The sequence below is a fragment of the Vipera berus genome (genome assembly GCF_964194415.1).
Source record: "Vipera berus genome assembly, chromosome: 3".
NCBI classification, from domain to species: domain Eukaryota; kingdom Metazoa; phylum Chordata; class Lepidosauria; order Squamata; family Viperidae; genus Vipera; species Vipera berus.
The window spans coordinates 174,505,666-174,519,908 of record NC_138204.1 but is presented as its reverse complement, the minus strand read 5'-3'; the positions used below and the strand labels follow the sequence as shown (position 1 = coordinate 174,519,908).

The following is a 14,243-nucleotide window of genomic DNA, read 5'->3' as shown; positions in this document are numbered from 1 at the left end:
TATTTGTTATAATAGGAGATGACTTATCAGCACAAAGAATTGGTAGACCTCAATTGTTACAGTGTAAGTACTAGCTGTTTAGCAAGTTTACAGCAACCAGTGGGCATCCTTCTTCTTGAACAAGCTTTGGTTCACCTTTCACCTGTGGAGCAGCAGCCTCCCTCCAAAAGAATGCGTGGAAAGACAGAACTTTCACCTGATGTGACCAGGTGGATTGAACTTGCTAGGTAAGGTTTCCTTGAGAAAGAAAATATTGGTAGATTTTTACCTTAAGTGGCACTTGTGTTTTAGAATTGTGTAAAAGATAATATTTAAATTAATGAAATTAATATAATGGCAATGACTTTGGTTGTATATTGTCAGAATTTTGGATCACCTTTTACTTCTGAAGTTATGATTTCAGTCTCTTTTATTTTAATTAAATAATAAAGAATCTCTATACAGTTAGCCATTTATAAAGTATACCTTGAGTTATCCAGTACTGAGTAAGAAGTGGCACTGTATTAGAAGCCTTACTGCAAAAACACTTTGAAATACAGTACAAAAATGCTAAGGCTTTTTTAAAAGTACTATGAAGAAAAAAATAAAAATATGGAGAATCTACACCAAAGATGTGACTAAAAGCTTTGTTTGACACCATGTTTAATTTACTATTTATCCCTCTACTCATTGAACTCAAGGTCAGAAATTCATGGGCATCAGATGCAATAGGCAAAGGCAGTCAGTTCATACATGGCTATATCCAACTTATGATTTGGCTCAAAGAATTCAGTGGTCCTTAGTATGAAGCGTTATTTGGACATACCAAGCAACACGCTTAATTCAAATTGGCTAACTTAGCTTACTTGCAAATTATTAAAATAGAGCCTGCCTAGGGTACCTAGCTTTAGGATAGTAAATAATGGGAGTGGTGGGGTTTTTTGGCCAACTTTTGGTCTTGATTAAAACTGAGATCAAATGAAAAGATAAATAGTTTAAATCTCTTGAATGAGGGGAAGAGCCAAATGAGCCTCCTGGCTACTTGAATTAGAATTGATTGACAGAGAATCACACAATCCATGCATTTAAGAAACGATAATGGTTTATGAAATAGAAGAAAATTGAAAAAGCACGTGGGGTGCCCAGGTGGTAATTTAATTAGTTCTATCATGGGGTAAGGGTGATTTTGGACTTGATTGCATGGCTACTATGAAGTTATATAATTGGGCAGAGGTTAGAGAAGTCAGGCACCGATTGGCATATATTTGCAGTTTAGTTCAGAACAGCTTTTCCCCACTAGCTATCACCTGATTTTGATTCTGGCAATCATCAGATTTTTCTCAAAAGCAAAAAAGATTTGCTAGCTGAGGTAACAAACTGATGATGATGGTGGTAGTATGTATTATGCAAGCGGTATGAATACAGAAACCTATCATGGCTGAGTTTCTTTGTATCCTGAGCTATGAAATTTGTCCTTGATTTATCTGTGTCTTTGGAAAATTAGTTTAACCTCATCGATTTGAGGAATGAATTATTTTAGTAATTTGAAGTTTCTCCCCCCCCCCCAAATATTGTAGGCTTTATCGATCTGTTGGAGATTATGATGTTGTCCGGGATATTTTTAGTGGAAAGATTGGAACGAAGGAAATTACCCACAATGCTTTGTTAGCTGAAGCAAAAAGTGATTATGCTGAAGCAGCTAAGCTGTATGATAAGGTACAATTATGTTTATAAAGTACAGCATTTTCAAGGACATAAAGGGGAAACAAATAGAACGTCACGTAAAAATGCAAAAAGTATCATCAGCATAACTGGTGCCTGAGGAAAAAGAAGGAACCTGAATTGTGCATAAATATATTTAAATTTTATAAAGATTATTAATGCAGTTTTATAGCTATTAATATGCTTTAAAAGATAGGTCAATTGAAGAATAACCTTTGAGATGAGGTTGAATCAAAAGACATTTTTAATTAAAATAATTCAAATGGAAAACAAATCCAGAGGCATCTAAAGAAGCTCCTTTTATTAAAACAATAATCCACAGCAAGAATTCAACAAAGGCACAGATGCTCAGTGATTAATGTTCTTTCCCATTTTCTGCTCAGATATCATTATCATAAGTCCTAAACATGATAAATGAACAACAGTGATCCAGTTATTGGTAACGTGATGTCTTAAATATTGCAGTGTAGGCTGGCAGAATGTACCAGTTAGGCTGCTGTTTGAGCCTGATTAGCACCATATGTAGCCAGATTTTTGTATTAGCGTAAAAACATGAAAACAAATATTTGTATATATACCTTCCATCCTGCATCTTTTTTAAAAAATAGGTACAAATAGAAACTATTTTTAGTTCCATGACATATGTTGGTACTGCTCCACTGTTAATAACCACTGGGTTAAATATTTTAACATACCTTAAATATTTTATGGCAGTGTATTCTCTTCTAATCTTAAAATTGTATAACAATGTATTTTAATGCTATGAACTGTTTGGAGATTAATAGCATATCAGACTTGTAGAAATATTTAAAACAAATAACTACTGTAGGCATTTACTTCATGCCAAAGAAAAAGCAGCAACAAAAAGGATGCAGAGGTATGGCTTTTCCTTGGTGCCTAAGACTGAGTCAGTTTGTGGTGGGGAAGCCAACAGTAGCGCATGTTTTAGCCCATCTATAGGCCAAGCACTTCCTACCTCCTCATTGCAGCAGCTGAGTTCAATATCTTACTTCTAGGCTAGATTAAAAAACTGAGCTCCTACTGATAGTTACCCTGTGTTTGAAGAATTGCAGAAACAGGGTTGATCAGCCTGAACTGCTTAAATCACTATTTATGATTTGCTGTTTTACCCAGGCCTTAAATAACTGATTGCCTTCTTTTCCCCAATATTTTCCTTCTATTTTTGTCTCTTGCCTGTCTTTCTAAATTGGTCTGAGCCAGTTTTGAAGAATAGAAATCTGACAAAAAACCCACCCCTAAATAAACAACTTGGTAAAATGTTATAATTTATGATCACTTCTGAGAAGGGAAATTGCAATGTTTAGTCTAGTCCAGGGGTGTCAAACTGCCAGCCCACGGGCCGGATGCGTCATCTGGAAGCCACACCCACCCCATTGCCGGCAATGGCAAAACTCTCGATACATTGCGTGACGTCACGTGATGTCGCGAGTTTGACATGTCTGGTCCAGTCCATAATGAAAATAGAACATAGCAATAGCAATAGCACTTAGGATTATATACTGCTCCATAGTGCTTTATGGCAGAGGTCTCCAACCTTTCCAGGCTCGCGGACCAGAGGGAAGGAGAGCAGCTTCAAAATTGCTGCACGCATGGGCACATGGGGCCATACACACTGGTGAGGCACTAGTGGCCCTGTTCGCGCATGCGCTGTCAGTGTGCACATGGGCAAATGGCCACACACCCCCCTTCGTGCGTAGTGGGCTGTTCGCGCATGCGCAAATGGGCCGCAGACACTTCCCCCCACTAGCATCCCCATTCGCGCCCACGTGCATTTGCAAATGGGGCCATGGGTGCTAGCGAGAGGGAGGAATGCACACCCACGCTTGCGCGCACTGGCCAGCCTGGGCTATGGCTATGGCCCATAGGTTGGGGACCCCTGCTTTACGGCAGTCTCCGATAGTTTACAGAGTCAGCATTTTGCCCTCCACAATCTGGGTTCTCTTTTTACTGACCTCAGAAGGATGGAAGGCTGAGTAACCTCGAGCCTGTCAGAATAAAATTCCATGCTATGGGCAGAGTTAACCTGCAATACTGCATTCTAATCACTATGCCACCATGGCTCTTATATTGTAGCATACTGTGTAGTGTTATCGGTATTTTAAATTGTAGTATTACAGCACATGAAAATTAAATTATTTTAAATTGGAGTATTGCAGCTCATGAAAGTTAGCTTTGTTGAATATAGTTTTGGCAACTCCTTAGAGTACTTTTTATAAAAATTCTTATACTATGAACTTCGTTTATTATGACTGTTCAGTAGAATATAGGCTTTGAATGCAGAAATCTCTGGTATTTTTAGGTAGAGCTTGGAAAGGCTTCTCTCTAAAGACTGGGAAAGTCATTGCCAGTGAATGTAAATATTGATCTATATAGACCTCTTGTAAGAATCATTCTATGTCCCTAACTGATGGCATTTATTTCATAGATGTATTTCAGTTTTGTGGGAAAAATAACTCAGAATTCCATAAATATATTCGTGCAAATCACAGGCACAACTTTTTCCAGCAGCCTTATATTAATTGCTAAACTGCAACTTTCTTTGCTTTGGTAGGCGCTCTCAATACAAGACTGGCCTGATGACGAGCCAACCGAAGCAGAAAAGGATTTCTGGGAAATCGCATCTCTTGAATGCTACAACCATTTGACAGAATGGAAATCTCTGGAATATTGCTCGACTGTGAACATTGATAATGGGCAACCAGCAGACCTAAATAAAATATGGAGTGATCCGTTCTTCCAGGTTTTCAGAAAAAAATATATAGATATAGACAGTGGCGTAGCGTGGGGGGTGCAGGGGGGGCGGGCCGCACCGGGCGCAACATCTGGGGGGGGCGCGCTCGCACTGAGCTGCTCAGGGAGCCCCAAGGGCTGCACAGAGTCGGCTTGGCTCCGCTCTCGAGCTGCTCTTTCTTGCAAAGCGAAACGAGTCCGGCAGGTGAGATGGGCGGCCACATAAACTGAATAAAATAAATAGAAGCGCCCAACTCTCCGCCCAGGCTCAGGCCAACCGCAAGCGCCCCGCAGGCGCCCCGGCAGGCTTGGCCGAGCGAAGACGGACCCGCCGGCCGGCTGGCCTAGCTTCGTGCGCATGCGTGGCTTTATTTAGCGGGGCTCACGTGCGAGCTTGAATGCAGCGGCTCTTGCAGGTCGGAGCCCCGCCCAGCCGCCCTCGAGAGGGACCCGGAAGCATCCCGCATGCGCGCGACTCTTCTTGGAAAGTCTACGCCGCTGCGGGGCGCGTCTTTTCGGCGGTGCCATGACGTCACCGGGTTAGGGGGCGCAAATTGCCCCGGGTGCTGACAACCCACTCTACGCCACTGGATATAGATATATAGATATACGCATGCCTCTGTTCTCATGTTATATTTGTGAGCCTAAAGGAAAGGGTTTAATTGAGCCATTGACCTTTCCTCTAAGAACTGCTTTGTATAATACATTAAAATATGTACAGTGCTGTGGTTTAACCTTTATTTGGTTGGGGGGAGAGAATTCTCAGTTTCAACATTAAACTTGTGTGTTGGAGAACCTGATTGTATTTTAAAATATATAAATTTGTAGAGTTTACAATTTAACGTACCATGTTAATGTGTGTTTTATTACAGAAAAATAATTCCAATTTTCTTACAATTTAGGAAGCTTATTTACCTTACATAATTCGCAGCAAGTTGAAACTTCTCCTTCATGGTGGCAGTGACCAGTCTTTATTGACCTTTATTGATGAGGCTATGAAAGCAGAAGAGAAGAAAGCTCTAATAGAAATGTATTACAGCCAAGAGTTGAGTCTTCTCTACATTTTACAGGATGATTTTGACAGAGCCAGATATTATGTGAAAAATGCCATGCAAGTGTTCATGCAGGTACTTCAGAATGAATGAATATTATATCATGCTAATTGTATTAACTAATCAGGAGTATTATATCATTCAGAGATTCTGTACATGGATCCACCACATGCAGCAATATTAAAATGGGATAAATGGGTTCATAAAAGTTTTATTGTTAAGATAAGATGATTATATCAGGGAAATCCAAGAAAATCCACTGATTGTCAGATAGAAATTCAAAACGAATGCTTTTTCTCCCACAGAACTACTCCAATATTGATTCATTATTGTACAATAGCCGTATGATCAAACTGCAGTCTGTTCAGGCTTTAACGGAAACACAAGACTTCATCAGCTTTATGAGTAAACCAAGTAAGTTCCTCCCCCCCCCCCCCAAATGCAGCACTTGTTATGTACTAAATATATTGTTTTAGTAAAATAATAACGAACATAGTTTTGGATATCGCTGGTGGATAGCATTTTGGGTTTGGGTTTTTTAATGACATTACTGCTCATTTTATTGTTTGAATTAGTTGGTTCAAATACATAAGAGCATATAAAAATTTGATTGAAACTATTTCTGTATATTACACTTCATAAAAACAGATTTTTAACATACAAGAAGTATTAAAAGGTTCTGATGACCAATGAAACTGATGTTTCTAAAACAAATGTATTAGAAATGTATTAGGTTCATATCATGCGTTTCATTTGGCTTCAGCTTAATGTGCCATTGTGGTTTGTAAATTTATTTTTTATGGTTTAGCCTGCATGAATACAAGCATATGCCTACAGAGCTTAAAATCTGTTAACTATGATGATTTATTTAGCTTAAAATGTGATTCTTCACTTGCTGGCAGTTTTAAATATGTTTTTTCAATAATTGCTTTTTAGGTAATTTAACTTCTCAGGTTTCTCTTAAGAGATTTCTCAGTATTTGGACAAGCACATATCCTGATACCAAAATGGATCCTATGAACATTTGGGATGATATAATTGCAAATAGGTAAAAAACAATCTGATTCCGTTATTGGTGTTTACATATATTTATTGTACACCCAAGACAATCCCCGGTGAAATCTCTCTCCCAAGATCACTGTTTTGGTCACTTAAAATCTATCAGCTTGGGAGAAAAATGGGGCCATTTGGTAACAACTTGAGGACTTTTGCAGATTTGTGAGACTTCCTAAATAAAAATATTGACCCTTATAAGTTTTAAAATACCTTTTATTATGAGTTTCAAAAATATATTCAGATTGAAACAAGCTTATGGATTGATTCCTGCTTTCAACTGCTCAGTTTTACTGCTGAAACTGGCTGGGGAAGGTCATTAAGAGCTCTAATAAAATCATTGTTATGCCCAGCTCTCATTTTGTGAGGCAAAACAAAAATAGCTTTTTTAGATAGTTGGATGGGTTCTCAGTTTTTTTCTTAATTTTTGGTGCAGATGCTTTTTCCTTGACAAAATTCAGGAGAAATTTTCTAGCACCCACCTAGATGAGAGCATGGAATTAGATGGAGATGCTTCTTTCAGCATGGAAATGGACAATAAGAACGAAGATACATATTCAGAGATTAAAAACTGCAAATTTGCTATGAAAATGAAGATGATAGAGTGTGCTAGGAAACAGGTATCTATGGCCTTTATGAGAACAAAATATAACAGAATAATATAGGCTTTCATTGAAATATATTGTGCCTGCTTTGAGAGATTCAGTCATATTAATTCCCTTAAAATATTCTTTAGTATAACAGGGCTGTATGTGCCTACCATTATGCCAAGATTTGTTTTAGGCATAGTTTATTGAAATAGACACCGTCAGAGGTACCAAATGAGCAAAATTTCATTTCATTTTATTAAATTTATATGCCACCCTTCTCCCTGAGGACTCAGGGCGGCTCACAACAATAAAAATTAAAAAACATAGAGTAAAAAATTTAAAAGAATTGAACAATATATACAAAATTACAAAACAATTTAACCCAGTAAAAAGCCTAATTAAAAATCGTAGTCAGTCCAGGCCCGCTTGTTGGAACAACCACGTTTTCAGGTCACGGCGGAAGGACCGAAGGTCGGGGCCATCCGCAGCTCCGGAGGCAACTCATTCCAGAGGGTCGGCGTGCCCACAAAGAATTGGCCTATTTGATCTTTTGAATTAAATATTTAAATAAAACAGATGATCAGTCAAAAAACCCTTTATTAACACCGTGGCATTTCTGTAATGCGTATTATTACTCTTAATTTTCATATGTTGAACTCAAGAGATTCACTCTTCTTCCATGTTCTTATGGTAATCTCTTCATTCTTTTCTCCTGTCGGATTGCAAAATAGAACAGTTTCTCATTAGCCTTAAAGCTTCTGAAGGATTTGCATGGAGATTCTAAGACTTGTGAAGATTGGCGAGTGAAATGGAACCACAGCTATTGTTGTTTTAGCCATAGTCGCAGCCGGAGTCAAAGTAGTCCTGAACAAATTCTTACAGTACTCAAAACAGTCTCTCTACTGGGTAAGCGTTTTGCGTAGATTTTCCATCAATACGTAAGAACATCATGATGTTGACCTTAAGGAAATGATCCTTGGTTGTATGCGGTATTATACCAGCATACTAATTTTATAATTTTTTGTCAACAGATGAGGTTAAACTGTGCAGCATGAGCAATAATCCTGTTACTTTCCGTAACCAAAACCTCCTCTTGGGAACCACTTTTCATATAATGGCCAATGCTCTTTCCAAGGATCCAAATTGCCTCGACCAAATTGAAGAAGAGAAAGCTAGAAAAGTCTTGATACTTTCGGAAGAAAGACCTGATAACATTGAAAAAGTAAGATGCCCATTTCCTAAAATGTGAATGCCTAATTAGAAAAATGAAGGTAGAATTTGAGAATTTTTTTTTAAAAAAAATGATTCAGCAGATATTATAGTTATAGTTCTCACGGACACTGATATTTGAACCAGAACCAAGCGCTCTTAATAAAGAAGCATGGTGGACTTCGTTGAGTTTGTCTGTTTTTAGATCCTTTCATTCTCAGTGATTCTTTTTACATTTATTTATATGTTTATTTATTTAGTAGATTTATATGGCTGCCCCTTTCAAATATATGGCTCTGACCACCTAACGATATAAAAATAATAAAAATATGCCCACAAAAAAAACTATAAGAAACAGAGCAGCCCCCCAAAATTACAAAAGCAACAGTCAGTTACTCGGCACAACCAAAAAATTGGTTCTATCATAGACCCAGCTCATCAGGTTTGAGCACAGAGCACAGAGCCAAGTCTTCAAAGCCTTATGGAATGCCAACATGGATGAGGCCAGGCATCACAACAGAAAAAAGTTGTCCACCTGAGCTTTGCCAGCTGACACTCCTTAGCAGACTGATTGGGATGGTAAAAACAACATTTTCCAGTGGATCTCGGTTAAGGATAAGAGAGAGGAGAAGGGTGTTGACACAGTTTGGGACAGAAGTTTACTTTAGATCTCAAAGAGCATAGATATGAGAATGATTTTGGATCTGAAGTAGTTAAATATATTCCTGTACTACCAGCATATCATAAAGATAATAGTGGCCTTAACAAAAAGGTTTAATTTTAATTCCAATAAATTCTTTCGGATGTGTTTGTACATTCTGATCAGTGATAATATCCCATTTAGATTTTTCAGGTAATGTTTTTCTCTTATATGATCTCCCCACCCCCCTGTAGGAACTTATGATTGTGTCTTTCTCCTTTCCATTTCTAAAGAAAGGTCAAAATAGGGACTGACAAAAGGTCCCTCTACTCAGAAGTTAAGAAATGGAAAAGGTGTGGCATCCTTAAGAGAAGAAGAATGGTTAAATAAATACTCATATTTGGAGTAAATTAATCTATTTCATCAAGACTTTTCTTCCACTGTTTCCATTTTTTAATCTGTGAATGTTTAATCTTTTCTTCCTACTAGTGTCCCTTAGTTTTCGTCTCTTAGTGTTGAATCAAAACCATTTCATAACCCGTTTAAGCAATCACACATAAACTTCATAGTTTTATATTCCTTTTTTATTGTTTCCTATTGTGCTTTGTGATCATGACCACTGATTTATCATATAATTTCAGGTGATAGCAGGGCTGAACAAGAGAGCTTTTCTGTGCTTCAGTGGGGCTATGAAAAAAGCTGAAGAAGAGATACAGTCCATGTCATTTGACCACATAGATACAAATGGAATTATTGATGCTTATATGACACTGGCTAATTTCTGTGACAGTCATCTCCGCAAAGAAGAAGAACAAAATTCAGCAGGTAAGTTAAAAGATGACTTGTTCATTATTTCAGTTCTGCAACAAATGCCATAGAAAATTGGGTTCAGACCAATACATATCATTTTTGATATTGTCGCCCTTAGTTGATTTCAGTTATGTGTAGTGCTAATGTTTGCAACATAAGAGCAGTTCTAATCTTCACCTTTATTTTGTCTTGATAAATACCAGTTCTTACCGTGCTAATGATACATTCCTGCTAGCCATAACTGAAATCAACTAAAAGTGACTTTAATATTTGGCATAATATTTGGGACATTATACTTCAAAGCAAAACAGGTAGAAAGAGATAAAATAGAAGTACTGTAAAATGAGAGATGGAAAACATTGTTCACATTAAAAAAAGTATCACCTATTGTAATTAATGAATTCAAATAAATTAATAATGCAAGATGATTTCTGGATAAATGAGAGTACTTAGTAGAGTTAAATGCTGGAATTTATCACCATTGAATGTGATGGTAACCAGTTAAGATTATTTTAAGAGAGAAGAAATGGCAGTTTCAAAAAGGAATGAGCTGGTGTTATCCGTTTTAGTAGTTCTTCATTATCTCCTGAATCGCGACATGGGCCCTGGATTCAAGTTTCTGTTTAATGACAGTAGAAAAGAATTGTGCCCTGCTTATTGGCCACTATATGATCCAAAATGCTGGCCTAGGTGCCTTTCACCTAATTCAACAGATCTCTTACTATTTTTACTACTACTGTAAATGTCATTCCTGCCATCCATCAAGTCTCATAATATATGTTGTTTTCTTGTGAAGTGTGGTGATAGGTGAAATACGAAGTCCACAGAAGGTTTGACTTTAGAAAAACCTTATGAAAAAGGTTTAGAAAAAAATGGGATGTATTATTTTATGTAGCCATAAAAACACTTTATGTTAAATAAATCATAGTTTTAATCAGCATTAAAAGTTTAATATTCTGTTGACGATCTTATGTTTGTCAGATGTAAACATCGAGGATTTGCAGGTGTTTCCAGCAATTGTAGTGGAAAAAGTAATAAAAGCTTTGAAACTAAATTCAAATGAAGCAAGGTTAAAATTCCCCAGACTATTGCAAATTGTAGAGAAATACCCAGAAAGGATTTTGGGACTCATGACACAAGAGGTAAGTCTTCCCACCTCTAATACATCATCTACTTTTGTAGGCCACTCACAATCATTTGTGTGGGCAGCCTGTACATTTATAAATACATTTTGAAAATTTAAGACCACTGAGGGTTTACTTAGAAAAAAGAGAAGGTATTCTCACGGACATCTGTACTTAACCTCTCACTGGAATTAGTGCCTTGCTTGTGAATATTACTTGCTGCAGCACGCTTAGCAGGCCTCCAACATTATCTTACAGGTCATCCTACTGCCTCAGGAGAGCATCCTACAAATTGATGCTTCACCCATAGGTGTTTCTGCACATTTATTCCATGTGGAGAACTTTATCAATTTGTTCCAGTGACAATTGGAAAAGTGCCCCGATTTTCCCTGTCCTTTTTTTCCCTGGGTCAAGCCTATATTTACATTTAAATATAATATTTAGGATAGACACTCAAAGGAACAGTGCATGCAACTGTCAGCATTGAACACAAAGTTTGTGGTTTGCTTCCACAGTTGATAAGAGTATTGCTACAAATTCTGGGCGAAAACTAGTTGATTTTTGTTGTCTCTCAAGTTCATTGGTTCTTGGAAACATGTTACCACGTCCTTGGCTGAATTTGGTAAACTTTTTATAGATTCCACATGCATTTCCATATTCCATCAGGTAAAGGCTTTTATTGGGTTCAGGGGAGTCAAGATATAAGCATGCTTTATTTGCTATAATTCACAATTACTGTTTTCACAGATTTCTTCAGTTCCCTGCTGGCAGTTCATTGGTTGGATCAGCCAGTTGATGGCAATGCTGGATAAGAATGAAGCACATGCTGTTCAGCATATAGTGGAAGAAATTGCTTCTAATTACCCACAAGCAATAGTGTATCCCTTCATGATCAGCAGTGAAAGCTTTTCTTTCCCAGAAACTGCCATAGGTCATAAAAATAAGGAGTTTGTAGAAAGGTAATATTAAAAATTAACAAAAACATGTTTTTAGAAGAAAAGCAAATGATGTCTTATGGTTAGGGAAAAGTGTAATGGCACAAAATTTCATGTTATTGTTGTTAGCTGCGAAGTCGTGTCCGACCCATCGTGACCCCATGGACAACGTTCCTCCAGGCCTTCCTGTCCTCTGCCATCTTCTGGAGTCCATTTAAGCTCACGCCTACTGCTTCAGTGACTCCATCCAGCCACCTCATTCTCTGTCGTCCCCTTCTATTGCCCTCAATCTTTTCCAGCATTAAGCTCTTCTCCAGGGAGTCCTTCCTTCTCTTTAGGTGGCCAGAGTATTTGAGTTTCAACTTCAGGATTGGGCCTTCTAAAGAGCAGTCAGGGTTGATCTCCTCTAGGACTGACCGGTTTGATCGCCTTGCAGTCCAAGGGACTCACAGGAGTCTTCTCCAGCACCATAGTTCAAAGGCCTCAATTCTTTGGCGCTCAGCTTTTCTTATGGTCCAACTTTCACTGCCATACATTGCAACTGGGAAGACCATAGCCTTGACTATACACACTTTTGTTGACAGGAAGATGTCTCTGCTTTTTAGTGTGCTGTCTAGATGTGCCATGGCTTTCCTCCCCAGGAGCAAGCGTCTTTTAATTTCTTGGCTACAGTCCCCTTTTAATTTCTTGGCTACAGTCCCCGTCTGCGGTGATCTTGGAGCCCAGGAAAATAAAATCTGTCACTACCTCCATTTCTTCCCCATCTATTTGCCAGGAATTGAGAGGGCCAGATGCCATGATCTTGGTTTTCTTAATGTTAAGTTTCAAGTCAACTTTGCACTCCTTCACCCGCAACAAGAGGCTCTTAGGTCTTCACTTTCTGCCATTAGAGTGGTATCATCTGCACATAATTTCATACTACACTACATTTAAGTGAAAAGTTCTTTTTAGTTTGCTAAAGGTTATTATTCCTAAAAAAGGAATTACATAATTGCTGAAGCATGTTTCTATAAGTTGTAAGTTCATTCAGCTTATTAATCTTGCTGTCCCTAACATAATCTTTGTTATCAAGTGGCTCAGACACTACAATTGTTTTTTTAATTTTATTTTTTATTACATCTGTTCTGAAAGAGCAAAATACATTTATTAACCCAAAGAGTAAGGTATCTTAATTAAATAGCAGTTTATATTAAATCATTATATTAAATCATTAAATTTTAAACTTAAGTTATAATCTCTCTTTAAACCAAGCATGTTCAACCCACAACCCAAGGCCATATATGGCCCTAGACAGCTACTAATCCTGGCCAACAAGAAAATAAAAGTATTAAAAATAAAGGAAGCTTGTTATTTATATATATTAACTATATTATATATTTTATATGTGGTCCAAGACGATTCCTCTTCACTCAGTGCAATCCAAGCAAGCCACAAGGTTGGCCAAACATGCTTTAGATGATTATAGCTGAAATAGGTTGAAAAACTAAGTTGAAAAACTGTTAGGTTACTGCTTAAAAACATCAAGGGGAACATTTCTGTAATCTCTTGTTGCATTGTTTCTTTCCTTTGTAGAGTGAAGAGCAAGTTGTATGAAGGAGGAGTGATACAAGATTTTGTCCACTCTTTGGAACAGCTTTCCAGTCCAGCAATGCTATTCAAGGTACATCTGTCAAATTCTTCATAATCTGAAATTATATATATATATATATATATTATTTATTTATATAGTGACTTGAATGTGCCAGAATTGATCTGTTTTTGCTATTCGCCCAGGCCTTGCTGTTCGCTCAGCAACTCTAGACTAGGTGGGTTTTTTCCTTTGTTCCCATCCAATTCTGTCATCCAGCCATTTCTACCCTTTTTTTGTCTCTTATTGTTTTCTTGGTTTTAATGTTGTAACTTTGTAAACCAGCCAGAAACGCTGGGAGTTAGGTAGCATCTAAATTTAATAAAATATTCTATGTTCAGCAACATGAATTTCTGATTATGACCTGATTGTTATTACATTTTGATGTTGCTATCAGTTCATTTACTAGAAGAGAAAATAATTTTTATTCTGCATTTATAGGATTGGATTGAAGATATCCGAAATGAGCTGGGAAAAACTAAGAAAAATACAAGTAACATTCAGCAATTGTATGATGGGATGTACCAAAATCTTGGAAATTTAGATGCTCCCGGTCTTGGGTGGTTCAGAAAGCAATTTATTCAAGTATGTATCATGCTTTACAGTTGAATACTATAAATTTATAAATTATTGAATTTTTAATAATCCTTATATGTATATTGTAGCTACATCTCCCAGGAATATTGACATTCTTTAGCGCAACTGTTCACAAATCTTGGCTTTATACACAATTTGGAAACATTTTTAAAAA

The 14,243-nt window shown here is 37.3% G+C and overlaps 1 protein-coding gene and 1 long non-coding RNA gene across 2 annotated transcripts in view; one reads left to right on the top strand and one right to left on the bottom strand.

The window, feature by feature from the left end:
- Positions 1–14,243, top strand: part of PRKDC (protein kinase, DNA-activated, catalytic subunit) — a 94,841-nt gene that overhangs the window by 67,794 nt on the left and 12,804 nt on the right. Inside the window, exons 63-76 of the mRNA XM_081326028.1 lie at positions 16–227; positions 1,557–1,695; positions 4,274–4,462; positions 5,355–5,579; positions 5,810–5,918; positions 6,441–6,552; positions 6,994–7,177; positions 7,879–8,053; positions 8,179–8,369; positions 9,638–9,821; positions 10,788–10,948; positions 11,678–11,889; positions 13,438–13,525; positions 13,934–14,077. Coding sequence (XP_081182154.1) covers positions 16–227; positions 1,557–1,695; positions 4,274–4,462; positions 5,355–5,579; positions 5,810–5,918; positions 6,441–6,552; positions 6,994–7,177; positions 7,879–8,053; positions 8,179–8,369; positions 9,638–9,821; positions 10,788–10,948; positions 11,678–11,889; positions 13,438–13,525; positions 13,934–14,077 — 2,325 coding nt within the window. The remainder of the gene's footprint in view (positions 1–15; positions 228–1,556; positions 1,696–4,273; positions 4,463–5,354; positions 5,580–5,809; positions 5,919–6,440; positions 6,553–6,993; positions 7,178–7,878; positions 8,054–8,178; positions 8,370–9,637; positions 9,822–10,787; positions 10,949–11,677; positions 11,890–13,437; positions 13,526–13,933; positions 14,078–14,243) is intronic.
- Positions 1,978–5,436, bottom strand: LOC308666990. The gene is made up of 2 exons (XR_014026201.1): positions 5,368–5,436; positions 1,978–2,102 (listed from the first exon to the last, which is right to left on the bottom strand). It is a non-coding gene; the product is annotated as an uncharacterized lncRNA (long non-coding RNA).